Source organism: Pelobates fuscus, chromosome 12 (genome assembly GCF_036172605.1).
Source record: "Pelobates fuscus isolate aPelFus1 chromosome 12, aPelFus1.pri, whole genome shotgun sequence".
NCBI lineage: Eukaryota > Metazoa > Chordata > Amphibia > Anura > Pelobatidae > Pelobates > Pelobates fuscus.
Window position 1 is genome coordinate 110,904,382 of NC_086328.1, and position 14,138 is coordinate 110,918,519.

General features: G+C 35.7%; 1 protein-coding gene across 1 annotated transcript in view; it reads left to right on the forward strand.

Moving 5' to 3' along the window:
* OTOG (otogelin) overlaps positions 1 to 14,138 on the forward strand; it is a 211,484-nt gene that overhangs the window by 27,299 nt on the left and 170,047 nt on the right. The window contains exons 2-4 of the mRNA XM_063437518.1: positions 7,918 to 7,996; positions 13,437 to 13,529; positions 13,627 to 13,781. Coding sequence (XP_063293588.1) covers positions 7,918 to 7,996; positions 13,437 to 13,529; positions 13,627 to 13,781 — 327 coding nt within the window. The remainder of the gene's footprint in view (positions 1 to 7,917; positions 7,997 to 13,436; positions 13,530 to 13,626; positions 13,782 to 14,138) is intronic.

The window sequence follows — 14,138 nt, forward strand, 5'->3', positions numbered from 1 at the left end:
CAAAGTGTGCCATTTGGTCTTTAAGCCAGCCCTAACAATTCCCCTTTCTGTCTTTAGCTAAAGGCAAAAAGTCTAATGATGCAAATAGGGGTGTTTTTCTAAACCCCTACATACTTACTAACCCTTAAAGGGACTCTCCAGTGCCAGAAAAACATATCAATTTTCCTGGCACTGCAGGACCCTGCAGTGCCTCTCTCCCTCCCATCCCCCCCCCCATCCCATGTTGTTGAAGGGGTTAAAACCCCTTCAGTGACTTACCAGAATCCAGCGCCGATGTCCCTCGGTGCTGGGTCAGGCTCCACCTACTCTCCTCCCCAAATCGACGTCAGCCGGCGGGGAAGACCTAATGCGCCTGCATACATAGCATGAGGACGTCCTGCGTCGTATAACACACTTTTCGTGTTCTAAGAACATGGAAGTCCCTCTAGTGTATGTCTGATAGGCAGCCACTAGACGAGGACTTAACCCTGCAAGGTAATTATTGCAGTTTATGAAAACTGCAATAATTACACTTGCAGGGTTAAAGGAAAACTCCAGTGCCAGGAAAACAGTTTTCCTTGTACTGCAGGTTCCCTCTCCCTCCCACCCTCAATCCCCATTTGCTGAAGGGGTGAAAATGCATTAGCGCTCCCCATAGGAAAGCCTTGGAAAAGATTTTCAATGCTTTCCTATGGGGAATTGAGCGATGCTGGATGTCCTCACACAGCGTGAGGACGTCCAGCGACGCTCTAGCAAAGAAAATCTTTGCTATAAATCAGGAAGTTCCCTCTAGTGGCTGTCTAGTAGACAGCCACTAGAGGTGGAGTTAACCCTGCAAGGTAATTATTGCAGTTTATAAAAAACTGCAATAATTACACTTGCAGGGTTAAGAGTAGTGGGAGTTGGCACCCAGACCACTCCAATGGGCAGAAGTGGTCTGGGTGCCTGGAGTGTCCCTTTAAGGGTAGTGGGAGTTGCCAGCCAGACCACTCCAATGGACAGAAGTAATCTGGGTGCCTGGAGTGTCCCTTAATAGGGAACACATGGAGTAGGAAGCAGCATTGTAACATGACTGTGTAATACAAAACAGTTCAAATTGTTTTTCATTCAAGGTCCATTCATGTTATCAAAAAAATACATCATTGTTGGAAAAAGATGATTGATGGTTAAAGGACAGGCATTAAAAATTGATTTTATTTTTTCATTTGGTTTCATACAAATTGCGATTTGTCCGCATTTTGTGTGAGTGATGGGTTGTCAGAACTCTGAAACGCTATATGGCCAAATTATGAAACAAATGACATGGACCATAGACAACTGTTATGTTTGTTCTGTGATTCAGAGTTCTGTCCATGTCACAAAAGAAGACATGATTGATGCTAAAAAAAAAGTTGATTGATAGTTAGGGGACATTTTATTCACAGATCAAGTTAGAAGTGGCCAACAGAGGGAAATAAAAGAGGAGTAGTAAAAAAAATCTTTCTAAATTTAATTAATACATAATATATAAATATTTTACCGTGAACCAAATGGGGTGAAAAGAACCTTATCAGTGTACTGTAAATTATAGACATAATGTTTATTTTTTTCACAAATCTCGCAACAATGTTTTTTCCAAGTTAGTTGTTTTGGACTTAATTTTGCATGACGGTTGCAGAGTCACCTCATATCACAGTTCATTGAATAGATTTTATTGATGGTAAGAGATAGGACCACATCCTAAGACAGAGGTACATGGCCAGTAGATACACATTGTGATTGTGACTTAGATCTCATTGTTGTATCCTGTGACAGATCAGATCGCAAAAGATCTGAGATACTATCTCTAATTATATGTTTACTTGAAAGGTGATATCCCTGGCAAAGGGATGAATTAGTCTGTAGAATAGTTAGGGCAGCAAGTTTATAATAAAACATAACAAGTTATCTCCAAGAATTGTATGATGCATATAAATCTTTTCATTCCACAATATAGCAACTTTAGGAGCTTTAAATGTATCTTTTATTCTTTTATTTAAACATGTATTTAATTTATAAATGTATATTTTTCACATATTTCAAAAATATTGTCAATATAATACATAAAAAAAATGATTGCCACATCCTAAATCTTCAATATATTTAAAAACTATTGATGAATACTTCAAATATAATTTACATATTTATTGATCAGCTATCCCTACATATTTAATATGTTGTGCCTCAATTAAGGATAAGGACATATTACAAATAATTATTGATAAAAACATAGAAATAAAAAAAGAATTTCTAATAGTGCCATTTAATGAAAGAGTATTCTATCATTCTAGCAATGGTTCTATTAACTAATCATTTATTAGCATACCTAGAGTATTTAACTAATCATTGATTACCGTACCTTAGTGGTACTATGAAATTACATTTGCTACCCTGATAGAAAAATGTTTAAGCATATAATCTATGTACACAGTTCACTAATAACATTAACTATAATTCTTAATACAGATAGGGGGATATTTATCAAGGTAAACATGTGGTTTTGGGGGGAGAAAGTACTAAATGTTGAGAGGCATTGTGCTGGTTTCCATGGTAATATTTGGCACTTTGACCCAGAATAGTATTTTCCTCTGTCTTGGTAAATCTCTCCCGTACTATGTACAAAGTCTTGTATAAGCTATAACCACTATTAGACCATGGATGTATTTATAGAGGCAAAAACAGATGCTATCACCATGGAAACAAGGAGAATGTCTATCATCATGTTCAGAACTTTGCCTTGATAAATCTCACTCCATGTGTTTTCTGGGAGTTTCTGCATTGCCAGTATTGATAAACTGTACTGTCATTACATAAAATCATTTATTACATCTAATTCCCTTTTTTACTCTTGAGTATTTACGTATTTTTCCATCCATTTCCATTTGAAGTAATACAGTGTAATCTCTACTTAATTTACAGAACAAAGGAAAGGCTTTACTGGAAAATGTTATTGATTCAACTTGACTAACCCCATTATGTTTCTATATACGTTCCTAATATGGATATGTAGGCCTATATTTGTAAGAATGCTGATAGGATTGGTAGACGGAGGAGTGGAACATCTTCTTAGTGGGTTCTACAGAACTTTCTGCTTTTTAGTTAAAAAAATAAATAAAAATAAAATAAAAAAAAGAGTTATGTGCTTACCTTGTTCCACTTGGGTCCATTATTAAACCAAGTCGTGTTGAGAAAACGCGGTGCCAGGCATGAAACACGTTCAGGGCATTTCGGTCCTTCCTTGGGTTACTTCTATGTGGTTCTTCACACTTCTCGCAGGTGCTATTCTTTAATTGTTTTTTTCCTAGCTTCTGTTATATCTTTGGCACAGAGTGTGTTGTTACCAACCTCTACATACTATATGATATTGGACTGGCACATATAAGGACTGTTCTAGGCAATTTTCTGCTTGTAGTTCCCCGTTTTATATTTTTTGCAAATAAATGTACATTGTCTAAGAAGATTGGTGTGTGCAGTGGAATGTACTACTGAGATCTGAGTGGGTGGACATTAGGGATCATTTGGGGGGTAAGCCATTACTAAACCAGCCTTGACCCCATGCCCTGATGTGTAAGTATACTCATAAAGATAGTCTTCTCACTGACCTGGGTCCTTCGATGACTGTAAGAAGACACTCCATTCCCTTAGAACTGGTGCTAGAACAAGGTGAGAGATATACCACCATTTCTGAGTGAAAGCAGTATGTATACAGTTATTCATTGAGAGAATAAACAAGTTAGAATAATATATACGTAAAAAGTTATTTTTTTTAACTGCATCTCATTACATTATAAAGAGAATAATAATAAAATAGCAATAATGAAAACTTCCTATGAAAAAGTAAACATTGTTCTTTTTACGGCTTTTATTTTAATTTGTATACCTAATTTAACAGCAGATCTATTAGGGATAACCAATCAAATCTGTCACGTGTTGCTTTCCGGATGATCCGCTTCTTGCTATATGCTGTTTTATGCAGTGTTTTAAGGTTGTTGTCTCAGTAAGCATTATTTAAAATGATAGGCTTCACTTTCTGGTATTTCTGGTATTCAAATTGATACGTGACTTCACTTCCTATTTAACCTGAGGTCAACCAACAGCCGCGTTAGCTCACAGAGCTATTTAAAATGATCATCAGTCTTGTATAGAACCTATCCTGTAACTTTAAAATGTTTGTAAAACAAATAAACAAAAGAAAAACAACACAATATAGCTAGATTTCGAGAAAGATCTCAAAATAAAAAACAAACAAAAACATAACAGATCCACTTTAAAAGACTTATTGGAAATATGCTATGCTAAAATGACGTTAATATTCAATACTAGTTTCTTATCTTTAAACAAGCTGTTGTGCACATACACTTGTACTAAGTTTTCAAGTTTCCCAGTTTTGTTCCGGTGTGGAGACTGATAACATCGGAACACCAAGCATGACTTTTGAAAACACTGGTCTATCTGTGGTCTATCTTATCTGTCTCATCATCTAATTCTAATTGATCTGATGCCATAAAATCTACTTGTGTTTGGTCAACGTAGAATAAACTATTTTGCTTCTTGAAAACATTGTGACCAAATATTTCACAGAATATTGAAAGTCGCAAAATAAAAGAATATTAGACCACGATTCTAATGAAATATCAAATGTTTTAATTTAAAATTGAATTTAAAATTACTCCTGTTATCTCAATTCTTCCGTCGAGATTAAAAATAAAATATAATATCTGTATTTGAGTATTAGTGATATATTTTATCTGATAACCTGAGAAGCTATCCTATTTATGAATAATATTTTTCAGATTAATTTGTTGGTCTTTCTAGCGTTTATTGAAAGACTATCAGATAAAGTATACCTGTGTATGTTTGGATTGGGAGTCTTTGATTTTTAAGTGGTAGCGTAAGGTTCTCCTACTGGATTAAGGCCAATACTAATTTGTCTGAGATCCAAAGATTACATGGGAAAGATGCCTAGCTTGGTCCAAAGTTTTGTAAGGGATTATATATGGCTTCTCTGATTTCCGACCTTGAGGGTGAAACCGAGGGAGGAAAGGGGGGGAGTAGAACACAATGAAACAGTGAGACTGTAAGAAGTGAAAAAAGGAAAAGTATGTTCTATGTATTTTAAGAATCAAATCCCAGTGGAGGAAAACAGGCTGATTGCTTGTAAAATTTGGCTGAAGAAGTGGGGACTCGGGTGCTTATTTATTACTAAATGGATATTTATCAAATGAAGTTATCCTTTGAACATTACTACAATTAGTCTCCGGGTTTAGGGGATTCCTTAACCCCTTAAGGACACATGACACGATTCCCTTTTATTCCAGAAGTTTGGTCCTTAAGGGGTTAAAGAGCATTGACATTTTTAAGCTAGTGAATGCTTAAAAATAGAATCACAGAAACACACAAAAATACAAATAGAGATTTTCTGATAAACAAAGTACACTTGTGGGATTATTTTCATGTTAAAAAAAAAATAGATCCTGTATTTACTGTTATCTCTATAATGTAATAATGGCAGGCAGAAACATGTAATTAAAGACAAAATTAACTAGACTTATTTTTGTATACCGGTTAATTTAGTGGAATTATACCACAATTCTATATTGCATTCATTGCAATTTTATCAATTGGTAGTTATCTTTAGTATAATGCCAATTCATGACAACATGGTATTCGTCCTAAAACGACCACTATAGGCACACTGACCACTTCAGCTCAATGAAGTCGTCTGGGTGCCAGGTCCCCCTAGTTTTAACCCTGCAGCTGTAAACATAGCGCTTTCATAAAAACTGCTATGTTTGCATTGAGGGTTAATCCAGCCTCTAGTGGATGTCTCAGTGAAGATCACACTGAGATGACGCTGGACATGAATAGGAAAGCATTGAGTAATACTTTCCTATGGGCGGTTTGAATGCGTGCATGCATTCGGAGCTGACGTCGGCAGGGGAGGAGAGGTTACCAGCGCCGAGGGAGCCCGACACTGGATTAAGGTAAGTAGCTGAAGGGGTTTTAGCCCCTTTAGCCCAGCGGGAGGGGGGAACCTAATAACCCTATAGTGCCAGGAAAACAAGATTGTTTTCCTAGCACTACAGTGCTCCTTTAAATAGAACTGCTAAATGGTATGGACACACCACACCATACTTCAAGACTAACTTAATGTACAATGGAAATCAACATGAATGTACAAAGAGGGCAGTAAAAAAGTGGTTACAAACAAATCAAATCTTTTATTCAAATGGTCAACGCATTTCGTAGCGCAGTTACACTTTTTCTACAATCTTATTTAGTTTAAAAAGTGACATGTGCTGTCTTATTCCCTTTCTCTGTCTTCTTTGTTTCTGTGATTATAAATTCAATAAAGTTTTTAGTTATACATCTTTTAAAAACCTGTTTGATAGTTGTGTGATCTATTGAGTTCTAATTAATGTTTTTGACAGTGACGTATTTTATAAATATTGGTGGACGGTTTACTTTACTTTTTGTAAATTAAACTAAAGTATTTCCTAAGGTTCTCACCAATTAATTTAAAGCCGAGGTGGCAACATTATTAGCATTGCTAGCAATTGTTTCGGCTCAAATTAAATTCCAGGTGGATTGCCGAATTCAGCAGTTTGTAAGCGTCTGAATTTTCAAATTCCTATACAAAGAAATTAACTAAAAACAAATAATTTCAGAACAAATTGATCCAAAATGTTCTGGATCTATTCATTTTAAGAAGGATAGCAAATTAGGGACTTATCTATTAAGCAACTAAAACAGCAAAATTAAGAATATGGCTTTTTTTGCTCTGTTTGCTGTTAAATAGATATCTTCCTAATTATGTATCCTTGGGCGGGATTGCCATAATTATGGCCATTAAGGGGAAAAAAATAATTGTTTTGGAAAAAATCTAATTGGCTGAACCAGACTTTTCTGCTGTGCAAAAGTCTACAAGAGATGATATCACAGTTATTCTGTAATATCATGTTCTGTTAACGTTTCTATATCACATTTACTTTTTATGGCCATCTGTTCCAGGCTGCAATAGTAAAATGCCAGTGGCCTGAACTTACATTGCTACTTAATCTAACAAGTAAATAAGCAACTGTTTCATAAATTGTGTATTGTGCTAAAATGAAGGCATAGCAAGCTGTTTTTAAGAGACGTTATAGTCACCAGATCCACTACAACTTTCAGATGAAAGGCAGTTTTAACAATGTTTACAGTGTTACTAGGACAGCCACTAAAAGGACTTCCTGGGTGAGGTCCTGCAGTCTTTGTAGAACCTACATTCAGCATCTTCAATCGCTGCATGGAGATACTGAATGCTCCCGATAGTGATGCATTGATTCAATAAGAAGATGCTAATTTTCACAGAGTGGAAATTTGTCACACATTCGCTATAGCCTAAAAATGGTTCCCTGTGGGTGATATCATCGAAATTGATAGGGCGACTTTATCACAGTAGTCGCAGACAGATTTGCACCTATTTAAGAAAAAACAAAAAAACCCAAACATTTTTAGGGGTATTATGTTGTTGTTTTTGCAGAATTCATTAATTCTGTTTTGGGGTTTTTGTCTGTTGCTTCCTTAACATTCTATCCATGATTTTTTGAATTTATGCCATTTTTTCAGCAATATTTAATTGCAATATTTATAAATCCACAAAAAAAGTGTTCTGTCTCACTTGTGTTCTTCCCACCCCTCCAAAGTCTAAAATGGATATTTCTGCAAATAAATGGTAGAATTCACCCTGAAAAAAAAATCTGTCTCGTTTTAGACCATTTTTTAGTGCAACAAATAAATATGATGAAATAAGAAACCAGAAATAAAAGACACTTTTCAGAACAGTTTGATAAATCCCCACAATGTTTCTATGGTACTCTTCCTTCTGAATTTAATGAGAATGTGCTAAACTCTAATTTTTATAATGTACTTTCTTTATAGGAAACAGAAGCACCAGTCAATAGCTTTCAACCAAGTTTAATTCCCCTGGTTGAAAGGAGGATACAGAAAATCAAGTGCGGTAAGAATTGAAGTAAATTTGATGTTTAACTTTATTAGTTACCACTTTGTACATAATGCTCCTTGTATTAGAAAATAAGTTAGAAAGTAATTAGTTAGTTAGTAAGTAATAAAGGTAAACTATAGTATATTGCTTTGGATATGGGTTAAAATCTACAACAGGGGAACAACATGCACAGCAAAAGTAGCTTCACATCTAAACATTTTAAAAGACTATGTTATAGTTTACTCAAGAGAAAAGTAGGGATTTTGTTACACCGCTTGGCCATACCATGACACAGTACCCCAAAATTAGTGGGTCTTACATTTGTTTTTTCATAGAAAAACACACACTTTCAGCAAAATGCACCGCTTTAAAGGACCACTATAGTGCCAGGAAAACATGCTAGTTTTCCTGGCACTATAGTGCCCTGAGGGTGCCCCCACCCTCAGGGACCCCCTCCCGCCGGGCTGGATGGTGAGGAAGGGGTTAAAACTTACCTTCAGTGAGACAGCCACTAGAGGATTTGGAGGCTGGATTAACCCATTTATAAACATAGCAGTTTCTCTGAAACTGCTATGTTTATAAAAAAAAAGGGTTAATCCTAGAGGGACCTGGTACCCAGACCCCTTCATTAAGCTGAAGTGGTCTGGGTGCCTAGAGTGGTCCTTTAAGTCCTCAAAGCAGCACATTGAAGATCATACTCTACTACAATAGTCCAAACCAGCCTTCAGTGACTTCTAATGAGGAACCTGGATGGCAGGGTGGAATCCATTGACCCATAACATTGCCAACGGAGGAAGAAGTGGGAAATTAAATCACATTCACTATAGTTCACATGTAGGTTATGTCTCTAACCCAGCAAAGAACCAGCATAGATAAATAACAATATTACTCACTGTTCAAGACATTCAGAGTTCCTCTGTGCTGGTTCCTCAACATAACCAGTAGAACTAAACAGGAAACAATGTTCCAGATCACACTGCGATGGATCCAAATAAAGTCACAGGAACCATTAATATAGGGAAAATGTATAATGGTCAAAAAATATTAGATGGTGATATCTACACCACGTTAATTTTATAACATGACAGGAGGCTTCGTATTTGCTTAAGACCGTGTAGGTCGAAATGTTGTGATGGAGTGGATTCAATAAAATTGCCTTGCTTGTACCTTGGACTGCCTGGACCTTTCTTCTATTTGTTAATCAAATTAGTTTTAGTGAACTTTTTTACATATATATATATATATATATTGAAGTATTTTGTTGGAGTTACATTGGAGATTGTATTGCATATAGATTTGCGAAAGTTTGATATTCCTACTGCTATTATTGTTTTGGATTTGCTTTTCATTTTGTAACTGATCGTAGTGCAAATAAAACAGTTCTATACAGAGACATTGATACAATGCAAACAGAAACATACATTTGATATTTTACCCAATATTAGTTATAATGCTGCTTTCTTCACCTATGAAGTTATCTGCATCCTTTGAAGGGTTGGCCAAAACCTCAGATTTTGACTTATTCTGAAAGTTTGTCCTGAAAATCAAATAGTTTGATTTTTACTCATCCCACGTTTCCCAAGTTCACCAGTATAGGTAACGTTGTATTAATTGTGTAACTAATTGTAACCAGATTGGAATTTTAAGGTGATCTTGTGTGTACGGATGACCTGTTATACGTACATCTGCTTGATTTAACAATAATAATACCCCTGAATATTCAGTTTGCAATTAATATTGGAAGATCTAACCTTTTAATGATCTTTAAAACCGGTGAGTAGGAAATTCTGACTGTACTAATTGCTGTATAAAGTTATTTAATTAAACTTTTTCATGCATGATATGACATTAAAAATCTACTGTAAATATCCCCCAATGTCAATGTACTGTTAGTGAAATCATTTTGCCATCAAACGGCGCAGTCAGGCGTTGTGTCCACACCTGCTTTACCAGGTGTTGTAATAAAGCGATCGACCTTTAGAGGAATTTCTCTGAGCATACTTAAAGAATGTAATATGATCTCCCTAAATTGCACGGACATAAGGTTTGTTGATTTATTGCCAGTTAGTGACAATAACTTCGGGAACGTTTGCAGGCAACGTTACCCTTATTCTTTTTGAGGTTGATGGGGAACAAGCTGATATTTTCGGAATTTAATTTAAAAGAAAGCACACTTGTTCAGGATAAGTCAAAAAGTGTTAGTAAAACAATCAGAAATTAAATTAATCCCATCAGTCATCATCATCTAACATTAAACATCTAACATTAGACATTTGAGTGATTTAGACCTTTGGCCTTTCTGCTTCACCCTGTGTCTAAAGGTGAAAACCAAAGAAAAAAGTCGCCTGCGCACTTCCCAAATCCCTATGAATATTTAAATAAATGGAGGATATTTAGTTACCCCAATGGCCATTAGACGCAAGCCCACCTGCCACGTCAAGGCAAACCTCTTAGGTGGGTCCTACACTAACTATCCACCTTGCTTCCTTGAGCTTCAGGCAAAGAAATCTCTAATGAGACAGAGAGGAGTATTTTTCTAAACCTCTACATACTTATTAACTCTTAAAAGGGAACACATGGGGTGGGCGGCAGCATTGTAACAGAACTGTGGGATACAAAAGTGAATACAAATACACAAAAATAAATCTTGCGCTCAAACTCCCACTACTCTTGGGTGGCAGCAACAACCATAGTATAAACCAGCCCCAATACATGCAGTGAAAACCAAAGAAAAGAGTTACACTTCCCAAATCGATATGCATATTTAAATAAATGGAGGTGGTTTAGTTACTCCACTGTGTCTAAAGGTAGATAAACAAATAAAAATAGACAGATAGGTAGAAAAACTGCTTTGTTGTTATATTGACGGAAAAACCCCACTTGTTATTTTTACCTAATATTGTAGCTTAATTAGAAATAATTGTATTACTTATAATTTCCTAAAAGTGGTTGAAATACAGTCTACTTTGTAGTCAATACCAGTCTAAGGAGTATTGCAATATACACCTTTACCTGATGCTGAATACTTTTTTGTGCATATCGATGGAGTCTGTAAAGATTATAAACTTGTAATCAATGGAAACGCAAAACTTGGTTTGAGTTGGTTCAAGTGAGCACTGGAAAAAAATTTACCTACTCCTAAACAATCAGTCTGATACTGAACACTATGCTCAAAAAAATGTCAAACACAGTGTACGCACAGGACATGCAGACTATATATACATAGGAGACATCGTTAGTATATACACAAGACACATCGATGTATATACATGGGGCACGTCGATTGTATATACATAGGGCACGTCAATAGTATGTATGCACGACACTGATTGTATATACATAGGGCACGCCAATAGTATAAGCACAGGACACGTCGATTGTATATAAATAGGACACGTCGATTGTATATACATAGGGCACATCAATAGTAGGACATGTTGACCGTATATACGTAGGACACGTCAATAGTATAAACACAGGACACGTCGATTGTATATACATAGGACACGTCAATAGTATAAACACAGGACACGTCGATTGTATATACATAGGGCACATCAATAGTATAAACACAGGACACGTTGATTGTATATACATAGGGCACATCAATAGTATGAACACAGGACACGTCGATTGTATATACATAGGACACGTCAATAGTATAAACACAGGACACATGGATTGTATATACATAGGACACGTCAATAGTATAAACACACTACACGTCGATTGTATATACATAGGGCACGTCAATAGTATAAGCACAGGACACGTTGATTGTATATACATAGGACACATCAATAGTATAAACACAGGACACGTCGATTGTATATACATAGGACATGTCAATAGTATAAACACAGGACACGTCGATTGTATATACATAGGGCACATCAATAGTATGAACACAGGACACGTCGATTGTATATACATAGGACACGTCAATAGTATAAACACAGGACACATCGATTGTATATACATAGGGCACATCAATAGTATGAACACAGGACACGTCGATTGTATATACATAGGGCACATCAATAGTATGAACACAGGACACGTCGATTGTATATACATAGGACACGTCAATAGTATAAACACAGGACACATTGATTGTATATACATAGGACACGTCAATAGTATAAACACAGGACACGTCGATTGTATATACATAGGGCACATCAATAGTATGAACACAGGACACGTCGATTGTATATACATAGGACACGTCAATAGTATAAACACAGGACACGTCGATTGTATATACATATGGCACATCAATAGTATGAACACAGGACACGTCGATTGTATATACGTAGGACACATCAATAGTATAAACACACTACACGTCGATTGTATATACATAGGGCACATTGATTGTAAATACATAGGACACGTCAATAGTATAAACACAGGATACGTCGATTGTATATACATAGGACACGTCAATAGTATAAACACAGGACATGTCGATTGTATATACATAGGACACGTCAATAGTATAAACGCAGGACACGTCGATTGTATATACATAGGACATGTCAATAGTATAAACACACTACACGTCGATTGTATATACATAGGACACGTCAATAGTATAAACACACTACACGTTGATTGTATTTACATAGGGCACATCAATAGTATAAACACAGGACACGTCGATTGTATATACATTGGACACATTGGTTGTATATACACAGGACACATCAATTGTATATAAACAGCACACGCCAATTGTTCAAATCCCCTACATGTATCACCCCAAAAACTGTTAACAGCATACTATGAGATGAATGAGTGTATCAAATGAGAAAATAAATATAAAACATATTTTTACATACGGTACACTTGCTCATACTGTGGTGGCATGGTATTTGTGTTCTTTACCTACTTTATTTGGGATACATTCTGACATGTTGAGTGTTATTTATCTTGTTGTATTATCAACCACTCACTGGTTAAAATTTGGATCACTCGAACAATGTAACTAAGGAACTAAGCACAGAGCAGCAGTTTAAATGTTCCACTGAGTTAACAGCTGATTTTACACTGGGCAGACTAGATAGGCCGAACGGTTCTTATCTGCAGTCACATTCTATGTTTTTCCGAATGATAACTACTGAGTAACTCTCCCCCAAGTTCTCCCTAAATCAGCTCGAGGAACAGTTCGTGTGTTGACTGGCAGCAATGCCAAATAATTTCCCTCTGCATAATAATGGCACTGTCAGTGTAATGATGTTACCAGATTATAGTATATGTGCACACTTTCTACAGAAGGTCAAAAAGTAAGGAATGTGTAAAGAAAGTGTTAAACAGAATCTGTCAATTTTATATATAATCCGTAATATGTTCAATTAAGACTGATACACTTTTTATAATCCAACCTCCATGATGGGAATAATTTACTACTAATATATAAAATATTCTGTTAACCTGAATGTATTTCCCTTAGAGTCACTACCTTGCTTCAATGGAGGAGAATGTATACAAAAGAAATTCTGTGACTGCAGCCGGTATAATGCGTCAGGGTCACGGTGTCAGATAAGTGCGTTATCTTAATTTTAAAACAAATGTTTTGCAGTAGAAGCTAATCTGTTTTAAATCTATGTTTCAATCTCCATACCATTTTTTTTTGTTTTCAGTATACAATGTTGGGTCTGAGAGAGACAATATATGCCGAACATGGGGCCAATATCATTTCGAAACATTTGATGGAGTGTATTATTTTTTCCCTGGAAAGTTTACATATGATCTACTACGCCAAAATGACCCTGACGAGCAAAGCTTTTCAATACAGGTAAACAAACACAAACATTGATTATTAGTAATTTATTTATTTTTATTGAGAAAGAGCAAACGGTGCCAATAAAAGAAATATCAACCTAGTATGATATATTATTCCACCCCCCCAAAAAAACAAATAATAAGAAAGTCACGATGAAATACAGCGGATTTCAGTAAAACTAATACCTCAATATATAACAATATATAACAATCAAGATGAATCTAAAAGATTGCACAAAAACTATGACGTTATGTGCCAGGTTGTATCCTATCTATCTATCTATCTATCTATCTATCTATCTATCTATCTATCTATCTATCTATCATTTTATCTATATATCATTTTATCTATATATCATTTTATCTATAT